This window comes from Lepidochelys kempii, chromosome 8 (assembly GCF_965140265.1).
Source record: "Lepidochelys kempii isolate rLepKem1 chromosome 8, rLepKem1.hap2, whole genome shotgun sequence".
In the NCBI taxonomy this organism is placed as follows: domain Eukaryota; kingdom Metazoa; phylum Chordata; order Testudines; family Cheloniidae; genus Lepidochelys; species Lepidochelys kempii.
In genome coordinates, this window is record NC_133263.1 from 94,395,441 (window position 1) to 94,409,993 (window position 14,553).

The 14,553-nt window shown below is 42.3% G+C and overlaps 1 protein-coding gene across 2 annotated transcripts in view; it reads left to right on the plus strand.

Moving 5' to 3' along the window:
* Window positions 1-12,413, plus strand: part of PLPP3 (phospholipid phosphatase 3) — a 64,263-nt gene extending 51,850 nt beyond the window's left edge. The window contains exons 5-6 of one of the 2 annotated variants that reach the window (XM_073357588.1): window positions 3,090-3,266; window positions 10,671-12,412. In XM_073357588.1, coding sequence (XP_073213689.1) covers window positions 3,090-3,266; window positions 10,671-10,796 — 303 coding nt within the window. In that variant the 3' untranslated portion in view covers window positions 10,797-12,412. Of the gene's footprint in view, window positions 1-3,089; window positions 3,267-10,670 lie in introns of both variants that reach the window. The other variant, XM_073357589.1, reaches the window with a different exon arrangement.
* Window positions 12,414-14,553: the final 2,140 nt, after the last annotated feature.

A 14,553-nucleotide genomic window follows, 5' to 3' on the forward strand; every position in this document is an offset into this window, starting at 1 on the left:
GACATCCCTCAGCTGCTTTAAAAACCACCACCCTTGATCCCAAAATATAGACTTTTAAAGGGACAACACTGTATAAAAACTTCAAGAAAGTGCATTTGAATGATAAAGGAGCAGATTGTGAGCCCCTTAAATCCTGTTCTACAGTATCTTATCTCTACAATTAGTTCTCATTGACTGATTTCTTAAGGAGTAAAGGACTACTCAGTATGACCAAGGGTATCAGAATTTGGCCCAGATTGAGCACATAGACATTTGAAAAACAGTCAGAAGCCAGTTCACTGTTAATGAAACACGTGGAAGGTACTGGTTCTGTGAATAAAGAAGTGCCCAGCGTTACATAGTTTTAAATTGCTATGTAGTGTTGCACTGTGCTATTAAACAGCTTAAGTCTTCCACTTCCGTGATGACTGCATTTTAGCAGTATCTGAAGTGCGTGTACTTTGAGCAGTGCTTTTAAATCCTTCTGGATGAGAGATGCAGTGTGTTTATAAAGCATTTTTATGATTAACTAATTCTTTCCGTAGCGTATAAATTATTATTAAAAACTGAAGTACAAATGTGTGGGAGTGAATTTACTAGCATATATGTTGCTGTATTCCATAGACTCTGTAATGTGCTTTGGCCAACACTGAGCTGCTTTGGTACTGCTCTGTTCAATCCTAATTGGCTATCAATTTGGATAATATGAAGCATCTGCTAGATTCATGCAAATGCTTCTTCAGATCATTTTAACGTTATTCTGCATACTTTTTCCAAATGGGGCAAATAAAAGGTTTGTGAAACAGACACAACGTATTAAACCATTTAGTACGGCTTTCCAGGTTTGCCTTTGCACAGTGTTGCGGTGTTTTTTGGGATGCTATGGAAATATCCATGGGCTTGATTCTCATTTACACAAAGGCCACTTTACACCATTCTGCCAGCAGAGCAGCTGACCTAAAAACCTTACTCAATCACCATTTTTTTTCCATGTGGCTACTGGCTATATTTTCTATTTCATTGGTAAGGAGTACAGAGCTGTGTAGGATGTTTAGCTGGGCTACAATTCTAGACATTAGGGGGGTTTTGTATTCTGTCTTGCAAGTGTTAATGAAGAAGCTGCTGCTCCTGTCCCCTCCCCAGGCACCCACATACCCCCGACAGTGCTATGACTTCCTGACCTACATCCTTCCCACATCTCCCCCATCCAGCCCTCCCCACCCCACCCCACCCGTCTCCACTTCCTCACTCATGCACAGGAAGGGAGCACTTTCTGGGAGGGCACTGCTCCTCTTGGCTCTGCCTTGTGGGGTGATCAGCCTCAGGCAACTTTGATTTGTAGACAGAAGGTTCCAGTTTTCCTGTCGTCTCTTCCCGTTTGGTTTCCCCAGTTCCCACAGGAACCTGGGAAGTAGGTTGTGCCCACCGTTTGCAACGGAAAAAAGCTCAAGATAACTGTAGGGGGGACAATACCCATTTGACGTCACTTCAACTTCTTCACTTCAGGTCAAGTCCTTTTGTTTCCCCTTGTAAGTAAAAGTAACATTGCCCCCCACCCCCCACTACACACACCCCTCTCTATATTTTGAGTGACACAAAGGCACTGTAGAATTCTGTATGTTGAAGGATCAGGGCTCAATCTGGCAAAGAGAGGGTCTTTCTTGATATGAATAGCCACAACATAAGGTCTGCTTGTGTGAGTAGTGAGTGCACCCCACTGTAACACGTCAGTTATTCTGGAGCAGGGCTGGCTCTTTGTTTGTCCATTAATAATTATCCTGTTTGCACAGATTGAAGGAGATGGATATGTGCATAGTTACCACCAGCTTTTTCTTGTGGAAGAGTTCCTGCATTTAGATAAACAGCTTGCCTCCCTCTCAGATTAGCTTTTTATTGGTAAATGTTGGTAAATGTCAAGTTCAGGGTTATTCACACAAACTGACAAAAAATATTTCCATTGATGATCATTGAAATTGACAGATAGGCAAAGAAAGAAAGTGAGAACTTACCAGCGTTTGACATAAGGATATTTGCTTTGTATATTTTAACACGTGCTGCTGGCACTTTATGTTTTAATGGCTGTAAAGCTTTAATTTTTTGAATCTCTACACTGCCATTAAATAATTATTGTCTGACACCTCCATGCCAAATTTCCCACAGTTGTGAAAATATAAATTGATCACAGAAAAAGATGCTTAAATCCCATAATTTTGCATAACTGAACATTTAAATAGATAAAATTGGAAAAAATGCTTAAAAATAAACATCAATATGATCTGCTGAAATTATAAAAATAAAATAAAAATTGAATTCTGCCAAGCCTAATTTTGGGTCTGGCTAAATAGAAGCAATAGTGTTAATGTGAACTCTCATTGCTCTGCTTGGCAAACGTTGGATAAAAACAACAATTCTCTGTTACCTTCAGCAGGCTTGTCAATGCACAATGAACTGGAATTGGAAACGCTCAGTGGTGTGGACCGCTTTCTCGGAGGGTCCGTCTACATCAGGGGTGGCCAACCTGTGGCTCCAGAGCCAGATGTGTCTCTTTGGAAGTTAATATGCGGCTCCTGGTATAGGCGCCAACTTTCCAAAGGGCCAGGGGGTGCTCACTGCTCAACCCCTGACTCTGCCACAGGCCCTGCCCCCACTCCATAGCTAGGTAGACATTGCAGCTTGGGCTGGAGCTCAGGCTCTGAAGCCTAGGGGTGGGGGTTGGCTCACAGTCCAAGCTCCAGCCTGAGCCCCCAGAAATCCAGCTCCCCTTGCCGCTCACCACTGGATTAGAATACCACCCGTTCTGCTGCCATGACGACTACCTCAGGCACCCCTCTCTGGGCAGCTTTTGTTATCTGAAGTAATTCATCTCCTTTAACATCCCCCCCCCCCCGCCCCTTCCACCATAACACACTACGGACCAAGTTCTTCCCTTGGATACATGCATGAAATTCCTGCTGTATCCAGTGGCAGCCAGCTGCATGCATCCAAGGGCAGAATGACATTCCTCCGCTCCATTTCCACAGCTAGCTGGTGCATTTGTTCTACGTTGCTGCACACACTGTGACCGAGGTGTAAAATTAATGCTCCCCTTTGTTTTTCTTTTCAATCCTTAGTTATATCTGCAGGCCAGATTCACATGGAGAGGAGCCCGTCTGCTACGTCCCCTGCTGCAGTTTACCCTGATCATGATGGCATTTTACACAGGATTGTCCCGTGTATCTGACCACAAGCATCACCCTACAGATGTGCTGGCAGGATTTGCACAAGGAGCCCTGGTGGCTTACTGCATAGTGAGTGCCATCTCTTACTATTGCACTAATGACAGGGCAATCCTGGTAACTCTGGAGATGCTGGTGGGGCATAACCTGTGAGAGAGGCTATTGACCATGTTAGGGAATCCAGCCACTTTAGGGCAGCTGGGGCTGTTGAGAGTTAACATTTACATGGTGGATGGCTCTCTCAAGTGGGTTGCAGGGTAGAAGATGCAGCATAAACCAAATGACTCTCTAAAAATCTGTCTTTGTTGGGGGCATGGATGTTGCCCAGAGCAGGTAGGGAGTGCTGTGAGACGTGAGACAAAGAGGACTCAATCCTGCATCAGAGAACTGCTGCAATGCCACCTGGTTACTCCTGTGCAGCAGCTGCTCTGAGGCTTAAGAGCAGAGAGCGTCATTAGCAGGAGTATGGCTGTTAAGCTCCTGTGTCCTCAGCTGTGCACGTTCTCCACCCCCGAGCCCTTGCAAATAAGGGAGCAGGCATGCGGGCACTTGGCAATGCTTTGCAATGAGGACAGCTACACATAGTGCATCCCCCTACTTGGCACTACTGAGTAATGACACTGACAAATGCACCAGCCAAGGATTTGCAGGATCAAAGTCCATATGTAGAGAGTCTCATCTGTAAATGAGTCTCATATGTAAAACGTAAAGAATCTCATCTGAAACCCTAGTTATGTAAAACCCACACAGCATCTTAAGTGAAGCAGCTGAGTTCTGGTCTGCCCTGTCAGCATTAGGGTCAGTGTGTTCGCTGATTAGCAAGGATTCAATTATCAGTGGCCCTCTCCAATCCAAGCACATTATGAGTGCAGCTTAGGGAGGCTAATATGCAAACAGTGGTGGCAGTTTTTCCTTAAAGGTTAAACACTCCTTTGTTGATGCAAACTATGTTGCTTTTCAAACCTCTGCAGAGGATCTATACAGAATCAAAGATCCCAGAAGACTGTCTTGGAGGTGGGGAACATATATGTTCCCTTCAGAGTTAAACCAAAAAAATTCCCTGCCTGGGAATGTGGATCTTGGGTTTGTTCTTTTGATTGTAGTTGTTTTTTGTTTTGTTTTTTTATGTGGCAAAAAGGTTTGTGAGAAAATGGTTTACAAAAGCCATGATTGCTTGTCTGCCACTGCCTGGCTTGTTCTCATGCAATTTACTTTCCAAAGAGTGACCTGATTGCACAGTCCTTTAACTCAAAGTGACACATGTAAACGTTTAATGTAGGCAGAATGGGAGGCGCTGGCTCCGTGTAATGACGTGATTGTTTTCAGTGTAGTTATCTTGTTTAGAAACAAAGGGACTGGGGACTAAAGTAATTATGTGGCTTTAGAAACTCCTAAAACCAAGTTTTCAAAAGGTTACACACTTTTTATTTTGCTTGATCTGGAAGTAAAGTAAACCTTGAGGCAAGAAATAAAGTTCACTCGAGATTTTCAGGAGTGGAAAATAGGTTGCTTGTGCATTTTCCACTTAGTGATAAAATGCTAAACCTGAGCAAAAACCCAAACAAACGCTGTAATCTAATTGTTTAAAAAATGATTAACCCGTTTGGCTGTGGGAGTTGGGTTTTGCCATTGCCAAGTGCCAATGCACCATTATGGCTTAGTGTCAGCAAATCCTAAATGCCAGTGCCAAAGGGTTAACTGATGAAAGTCTTCCACATAGACCACTACTGTGTGTGACTTTCCTTCTTAAATTTGCCTCTTTTATGCATAGCAGGAGCAAAATCATTATGGTTCATATCTATCTTTTGTTCAAATCTCACGGTATTCCTCAAAGCCTTGGAAACCTTTTAATACCCTTAGCAGCCAATTAAAGAAACAACACCTCATTGTTGAAAGCTCTTGGAGCAAAAAGGTCTTGGGCAACCTTTGGAACAGTGAAGCAGGTTTTCTCAGTTCAGGTGCTTCATATGACATCATGTGGCTTAATGTCTAGATACTAACCATGTATGTAGTCAGACTGGTTTTTTATGTGTGCATTTCCTAAGCCACATATTCTTCTTCTTGACACTTTTTTAAAGCTTTGTCACAAGTAGAGGGGGAAAAGAATATGCACAACAACATGATAAAAGGATGAAACACGATATTGATCTAAGTAGTGGGTTCTGAAAGACAATAGAGGTCCAGATGCTAGGGACAGACATTCGTACATTTCCTGTCTAGTGACAAGTTGCAAATCTGGTGGTCTCCTCCCTGACCCTTTAACAGATGGCAAATTGTACTGGGCCAGGAGGAGGGTGAGAATGTTGCTCCCATAGGCTGATTTTCCTGTGACGAAGTAAATCAACATAGGAAGCAGCTGCCTCATTATTTCACAAACAGGCCTGGTCTTTCCCTTCGAGCTCAGGGCACACCCATTCTACTCACCGCTCTTTTGTATGCCTCCATTCCTTGCCCGGATGTGGAGGGGGCACTGATCATTCATTGCCCTGTTCCTACTGCCTGGAAACGATACAAGGGGTTTCCAATGGGATTCAAACCCAACCCCCTGTCACATGTTTGTCCAGGTGCAAATGACAGCTAAAATATTCTTGGAACCCTGAACTCACTTGTTTAAAAAATGAGGGCTAGGGTTAATATTTGCCCACTATGGGCCTACATTTCTTCCCTTCTTTTGGGGGAGATGGTTGGGGGCCCCCTTAGCCGTAAGAGCCAAGGGCCCTAACAAGCTGCTAGGCTGTTGCCACTGTGAAGTCACTCCAGGGCTCCCTGCAGCTGGAATCAGGGCAGTGGTGTAGGAATAAGCAACCTTCCCACCTCCTGCCAAATTAAAGTGTCAATGTCAGAGGAACGGCTCACATGAGTAAAGGACCCAGGATCAGGCTTTCTCTAAATCCTACCTTAGACCTTCTCTTGTAAGCAGTAGGCTTTTGTTTTCATAATAGAATTCACTAGCTTCCCGTTCCATCCTATGCCTAGCGTCAGACTCACCCCGAATTAATAGCCCTAGATCCTAGAAATTTGCTACCACATCTATTACGTCTACCACTATGTCCCAGAACAGCTCAGAGATCACAGGGTTGCATCTCTCCTACCACCCTGCAGCTTCAGGGTCAGCTCTCATTGGCTGGCTGCACAACTTCCCTGCACTCCCACGCCAAGCTCTCCACTTTCTCTTCCTCCCTCTCCTGCCCAGCTGCTAACTGCTTGTAGGCTAGCAGTCAGCCACTCTTCAAAGGTTGTCTCCCCACCCCTTACCACTATGGCCTTGTCTATACTAAGGTGGGACAAGAAAAGCTCCTGATCATTGCATCAAGTGTAGAATTTGTTGTTTGTTAGGTTCGCTCTCTGGGCTGGATGCTGTGCAGCAGCATCTTGCTATTAACAGCTCTGCTCCACAGAGTGGGGCGAGGAATAAGTACTCTGTCATAAGCCACAGCTGAAACCTTGAGGTCTCCACAGTCCTAATGCATCACATCCCCTCCTATGAAAGAGGACTTAGGCCTGGGAGCTCCCAACTCACTTCCTTATGCTCCCCGCCAGATCCGAGCCCCCCTCTCACTTCCACATCAACCTAATGACCCCTCCCGCCCCCAGGATTCTGCTATACCTTTGTAAAACAGATTTCAGGCCAGTTCTGAAAGCTGGAAACTCACTGGAACCAGTGAGGCAGGGGCAAGATTTGCCTTGAAATGAATTGCTAGTTAATATCAGCCATTACAAGTTACAGTTCTTTGTCTTGCCCTTTGTCTTGCCCTTATTGAGCTAATCAGCCCACAGAACAATAAACTCCTGCTTGTCATGGAACCCTTTTTGGAGATGCACACTGAGTCATTTCCCCTTCACTTGACTCGGGCTTTCTCTCTGTTACATTACATTACATTATCACTCCTTACTACACTACATTGTGTCAGAGAGGGGTGACTCAAAATCATTTCTTACGGCACTCAGCCTGAAGAACAGCCTTCCGCTGTGACTCAAGAACTGTGTCGCAGGCTGTTGATATTAAAAGGCCATTAAGTGCAGTAGTAATCATGCCGTACTTCTCCGTGGAAGCCAGTTGTGTGTTTCATCTCCAAGAGTTACCAAAGCTAAAAGTTGTAGCAGACACATTTGTCCTTCCTGGCCTGAAATAACAAACGCAAGACGTTCGTGTCAAGCACTTCCAGCTGGTGAAACATTTTTACTTGGTTCCAACGTGAGATATGATGAGAATTTCCGAAAATCAAAATAGCACTATAAGCAGATTAATACGTATCACATAGTTTACATGAGTGGAAACATTTAAACAGACAAGATACCTTTTGGTGTCAACTCATAAAAGTCATATTAGTTTGTTTACTATTGTGTATCAGAGTATGGATTTCTTTAATATGATGAAAAGAAATGGGATTATTAAGTGGAAATATAAGATACTGACTTAGTTTGTATAGTACAATCCCAGTTCTCTGCTGTCAATTTTTTTTTTTTTTTATGGGTGGAAAGCACCTTCTACAGGAAATGGAACAAATCCAAGTAAAAACTTTGCACATTTATTAGCCTTTTTTAGTGTTAAACAGTTCAAGCATTAGGAGGATTTAGCACACTGTTTTGACCCTAAAAGATCATGTTTCAGGATTCCTATAAGTGTGTAATAGCCTCAAGCCATGCTAGAGAGAAATACAGTTTAAAGGGGAATTAAAACTACTACCAAGTATTTGAATTAAACCCTCAAAAGCAACAAACTGCAGAGTAAAGGCTAAAAAACAACCAACCATAGGATAATACTCTATCCATAACTGACATTTATAAAATAAAGCCACATTCAATATAATCCCCATCTGCCTCTTGCATGCCACCTACCTCCTCCCACAAATTGATTTGTCATTAATTTCTTGATGTAGAAGTTGGACACTTTTCTGATTGAATCCAATGATAGGTGGCAGGCATGTGAAAGAAATGGCAACAAAATTACTCCAAAACAGCTGGTTTATTTTATTTTATTTTATTTTATTTTATTTTATTTTATTTTATTTTTTGAGTACTAACAACCAAAAAAAGAAAAATATTTTACAGCAATGCATTCTCTCGTCAGGATATTCTGAGCGTGGTTTTTGTTTGTTTTAGAAAGGACTCATCCAAATCTCTGTTTTTGTGGGTGCAATTTTACCCCCTCAGTTTACTGTAGCACAAATGCTAGCATTTATTTGTCTAATCGGCAGATATGTGGGCACAGATAGTTAGCTAGACATCTGAATGTCAGCATTTTCACTCAAGGAAAAAATACTTTTTTTAAATGTTGGGCCTCTTATGCTTTTCTGCTGAAGACAAATATTTATGGATAAGTCATAAAACTTGAAAAGTGAAGGATTCAGACCCCCAGATTCTCAGTTTTAGATGTAGCAATAAATTGTCATTTCAGATCAGGCCAGTTGTTCATATAACCTGGTTTCCTGTCTCCAATAGTAGCTTAGAAAAGAGGTGGAGGTGGAAAAGGAATATTCCTGCTGAATAGTGCATCTGGACAGCTGTATGATGGGGAAGGGAGTGAAAGGAAAATGCCTTCCTGTCTTCACCAATAAACCACCCTGAAACATGTGGCTCAATAACCCTTGTACGTGGACTAGCTAATATCATTGTGTAGTCTAGTCTTATTCAGTAAGCATTTTATCCCTTTTCCATTTGAGTGTGTTAAATCAAACACTGCAGTAGGAAGAGATACAAACACATTTATAATTTGAAGGCTGCCATCCTATCAGCTTGATTGGAATTTAGGAATGTAGGACTTGCTATACCAGATCAGTGCACTAGTCCATCCAATCCAGTATCCTGTCTGCACCAGATGCTTTAGAAACCCCATAATGGACCATTAAAAAAGGATAACCTTTCCTTAAGGGAAGCTTAACCCCACACAGCCAATGTTTGGTTTATGCTTGGAACTAATAAGCTTCTGTGGAAGCTTGTGGAATCCCCATCACTGGAGGTTTTTAAGAACAAGTTGAACAAACACCTCTCAGGGATGGTCTAGGCATACTTGGTTCTGCCTCAGCATAGGGGGCTGGACTTGATGACCTCTTGAGGTCCTTTCCAGCCCTGCATTGCTATGATTCTGCAAACATTAAAATACCAAGTATCATTCGCCCTATCACTTTGACTATAGTAAAATGCCATGCGTTATCTATGGACAGCTGTCAAATTTCAGTGTCAAAATAAGTTTCAGCTCAGCTGGTAAATTCTGACTCACAGACTTATCAAAAGTGGGGCAGTGAAGTAGCCTGGGTGCTTGTTGGCATGTGTGTTCACCAGTCACTGATGTTTGTTTTTGTTTTTTTGTTTTGTTATCAAACTTCTGGTGTAAATAACAAAGATGAGTCCTCTCTGTATTTTGCTGTTTACGGAGAGTTACACGGTCTGACTGTTTCCCCTTCTGGCTTCAGGTTTAAGTTTAGTAAGGGAGAAAGTGCAGCAGTCATGCTGGACTGATAAGGGTTAGGCCATGGCTGCCAAGGAGGAAATGAAGGTTTCCTCCCAGTACTTTGTTTCTTATTGTGTTTCTGCCTCCCTAAATTGTCAAACACTGGCCTTTTCACATCCGGCAGCGTGGTTACTTCATTGGGTATTCAGGAATATCTCCTCCTTCCGTTGGACTCTGACTGCTAGACAGTCATCCGGACTAAACGTTAATTTTGTAGCTCATGTGTCATGAGAAAAGGGGAAAGCAGAGAATATCAAGCAGCCCCGATTCATTACAGATAGTGTCATTTGTAGAGTAGTTTTAACTTTAGGGCTTTTAATTGCCCATCAGAGACCGTTTTAAGTCAGTGGGGCTATTTGTGTGAGTCAGGCAAGCAGGATTTAAACTTTGGGAGGGGGGGTTCTTTGAGTCTAGAATGTTGATCATTATTATTATTATTTATTTGTATTACTGTAGTGCCTAGGAGGCCTATGTCTGGACCAGGACCCTGTTGTGCTAGGTGCTGTACAAACACAGAACAAAAAGATGGTCCCTGCTCCAAGGAACTCTCTTTATTTCTGAGCTTTCAAGCCTAAGCTGTGGAGTTGTGTGTTTATCAATTTATTTATAGCATATAAATGCAATCATTTATTAATGCCCACAACAGTTCATATTGAGCCATTATCCGTTAACCTCCCAACACCCTATGTGGCTTGTAGTCAAGAATTGTACATGCCTATGCCACAGCTAGGAAAACAGCCCTACGTAGGCTAAGGGCCCAATCTTACAAAGTGCTAAGTACTCCTATTGCCCCAGTGGGAGCTGAGGATGCTCAGTACCTTCTGAGACCAGACCCTGCGTCTAAAGACACACGGTGAGGTGGTGTCAAAGCTGGGAATTCCTAGGTCCCAGTCCTGTGGTCAGTCATTTGCTAACACAAAGAATTTGATTGCAGTAAAATAGAACATGAATACTCTCTCACTGATAACCTATCAAATAGTGTGTGAGTAAATGTCGCGACATTGATTTCTAAATTATGTTTACAGGTGTTTTATGTGTCAGACCTCTTCAAACCCAAGATGAAGACCTCCCTGCCTCCTCCTCCAATCCGGAAAGATATCCTTTCACCTGTGGACATCATTGAACGGAATAATCACCACAATATGGTGTAGACCTTTGCAACCCTCCTCCCTCCACAATCCTTCCCCCTCCCCCCCCTTTTTTTTTTTTTTTTTTGCAAAAATGACTGCTGACAGCAACTACCTGCTGCTCTCAAATCTCATCAGACAGTAGAATGTAGGGAGAGACTTTCTTGCCCGACTAATAAGGTCTTACTCTCTGGCCTTTTCACTTGCAACATTTGCATGAAATGGGTGTTGTTCAACTAAGTCAAAAGCAACAATGAGAAAAACAAACAAACAGCGATGCCGGAATTCTGGATGTGCAATTGGTTGAGTGTTCATGTTGTAGTGAACCCAAATTGTTCATAGCATAATGAACACTAAATGATTATGTAAAGCCGGCCATCTTAGCTTTTACTATGAAGATTTCCAATGCCGGTAAGAAAAACTCAAAACTAAATTATATAGCACTGTATACAAGAAACAGCACTGATTCAAGATTTGGGACTGGTTTCTAAGTGTCACCGCTCTTTTCTCCTCCCCTCCTCTTTGTAATATTGCTTTGTTTCACTCCGTTCCATACTGTGATGTTGGTTCAGAAGAAGCTTGCCCAGTCAGAAATGTAAGAAGGGTGCCTGGTCATATTACACAAACTTAACCCCCCCCCCCCCCCAACAATCTAAGGTGTTTCCACAACAAACTGAGCATGAGTGAATCTGTTATCCACTTAGAAGCCAAATCTTTTCATTTACACTACGTACCTGGTGACATTAGTACTGTACGAGGCATCAAGCCTACACAAAATTGACAAATGGCCTAATTTTTAAAAAGGCTCCCTTCACTACTTCTGGCCCTGATAAATTGCAGAAGGATTTTCTGTGTTAATGCTGCCACCTTTGGGAGTTCACGTCATGTCAGTTGTTAGTGGTTGATCTTGTTGAAGATATGTTAGCACTATGAATTTGGGATTGAGTCCCAGGGAACATTGATTCTGCAGTTTTAGGACGGGCTGCTGGGTGGAACGTCCTAGCCTGGATTTCAAACAGTTTTGAGCATTCCCTCATCTTCTCTGTTTAGGGTCTTGTTATAAGCCATTCAATAGACATTAGGCCAAATTCTGATCTCCGTTACATCGGTAGTGCATCAAGAGTGTGTAAAAGAGAGCAGAATCTTGCCTACTTCTCCTAGCTTTTTGGCTTTCTGTTGGAAGTTAAAGACAAATATTGAAGATCTATCTTAAAACTTTGAAAAAACGCTAAATGGAAAAGGGATCATGGAAACCACGTGGAATGGCCATTTGCACATCTATATTACACAATCCGTCCTATCATTTCAGCTATAGCAAGCTATGATTTTTTATATATAAATATTATATAAATAATGTATAAAACATTAAAAATTAACTATGTAAAATATTATTTCTGAAACAATTTTTTAGATATATCCACTATGATTATAAACTGTGTCTTGACCTGTGTTATTTACATTTTGCTGCTTAAAAAAGCATTGAATTAATTTTTTTTTGTAGTCGACTAAAATATTGTAGGTCTGTGGTAGTAATATTTTAATGAAAATAACTACAACTAGAGACAATTGTATAAAAAAATCATATTAAATTGTCTGTATTTTTGTAATGTTTCATTTTGTAAAGAGAAGAATATTCAAAGACTTTTGTAGAATACAAAATTGAAGTTTGTATCTGCGAAATTATTGCTGTATAAATGTGCTTTTTAAATAAAAGCTCATAACATAACTAAATATCCTATTTTAACCATGTTCTGCATTTGTGTTGTTCTTAGATTAATCTGAATAAAATGCACTGGGGTGGTATATGTGAGGCTTTACACTGCACTGGGTAAATGTTGCATATATCTGTTCCAGGCTCAAAAAAGCCCTGAACCTGATCCCATTTTAAATGAGAGCTCTGATGTGGGGGTCAACAAGGACATGCCCACACTGTGGGCATTACAGAAGCACCACTGCAAGGCCGTAGTGTAGATGCTTCCTACATCGACGGAAAGGTTTTTTTGGTCGATTTAGATAATCCATGTCTCCGAGTGGCAGTAGCTAGGGCGATGCAAGAATTCTTCTGTTGGCCTAGCTGCGTCTGCCCCAGGGTTTAGGTCAGTTTGACCGCGGCACTCAAGGCGTGAATTTTTCATACCCCTGAGCGATGCAGCTATGCCTGTCTAAATGTTAAGTGTAGACTAGGACTTTGGCTTATTTCTGTCACAAGGCAGAAGTAACTGAGATGGAAGCCCATAGCTAAACCCCTTATTTACATAGTAAGGATGAGCTCTCCCCTGGCCACACCTCTTTCTTACCCAGTGCTCTTGTGTATGAAGGAGTGGTGCTCAAGGAGCTTGAAATTTACTTCTACTTATTTATGTTAAGGTAGGCCCCTCTCTGCTGGGCGCGATGCAAATGGGAGACACAGTCCTTGCTCTGGAGGGCTTATAGTCTAAATAGAGAACACTGAACAGGGAAATAGAAGCCTAGAAGACAAGTGACTTGTCCACTGTCATGCAGAAGATCAGTGGCAGGGCGAGAACCAGCTTTCCAATCCTGCGCCCTATCTGCTAGACCACAGTGCTTCCAATTAACGTCAAGGACTGCCAGGCATTTAACCGTACATGTGTCCATGTGTTACGTCTGCGCACGTTTGCACTGGAGCACAACAGCCTTGCGCTGTCTGTTGTGTACAGGACAAAGACCCACAGTCTGCAGCCCTTCCACTTTCCACACTCCGCCTCTCTTTCAGCATTTTCAAAGAAATCTCTTTTGTCTCCGTTCTATTTATGCCACAGTTTTTTTCCCAAGACCAACAACTTTCCAATGTAATAGGAAACTTTCATCTGGATGGAGATGGAAGATCTTTTCTGAGTGCAAAAATAAATAAAATAAATAAATAAAAATGCCCACATCTATTGATGTCCACACACAGGTGACAGTTAAACGTCAAGGTAACTCTCTGACAGCTCACTCTGGAGTGAAGCACTGTAGCAGCAAAGATGCATGACAGTTTGTGATAGGATGTGAATTCCACATCAAAGTGAAACAGCAGGGGGGAAATTAAGCAGGCAGAACATGGTAGGAGTTATTATTACTCATACTGAAACTTTGTACAGCTGGGTAAATGCTCCTATTCTTAGTGCAAGGGGATTTTTTTATATTAACATCCATCAGCAGGACTTATCTGAAAGATGACATCTCTAGCTGCACTATGTCCGATAATATCTCCAGAGGGAAGAGTCGCCCCCTACTGAGTCACCTTCAGCAGCCTGAATTTTCCCTTGAGAGAAACCCTAACTGGGTTTAGCAACATGCAGCCCACAAACAGACTGTAGCTGAATGCAAAATTCTCTAAGTGCTCTGAAGGCAAACTTAAGGAAGTCTTCACTGTTGGACTAAATGAAGTGCTTGCTTGGATTTTAATGTCAGGTCTTAAACCACCCATGCAGGAGGGCAGGAATACAGATCTATGGGTGGAAGAGTAGGGATTGGAGGAGTGTCAAAGGAAATGGGAAGCAGAATAGGAGATATTAGGAGCAGTGGGAGGGATTGGGGTTTCTGACTGCTTCTGGGAAGTATTTATAAGCACAAAATGAGGAATGGCAGAAAGACTGGGTCAGTAAGGAGAGTGAAAGAAGAGGAATGAAGTGGAAGAACATAAGAACGGCTGTACTGGGTCAGCTCAATGGTGCATCTAGCCCTGTATCCTGTCTTCCAACAGTGGCCAGTGCCACATAACTTCAGAGGGAATTACCAGAACAGGGCAATGTTGAGTGATCCATCCCCTGTCATCCAG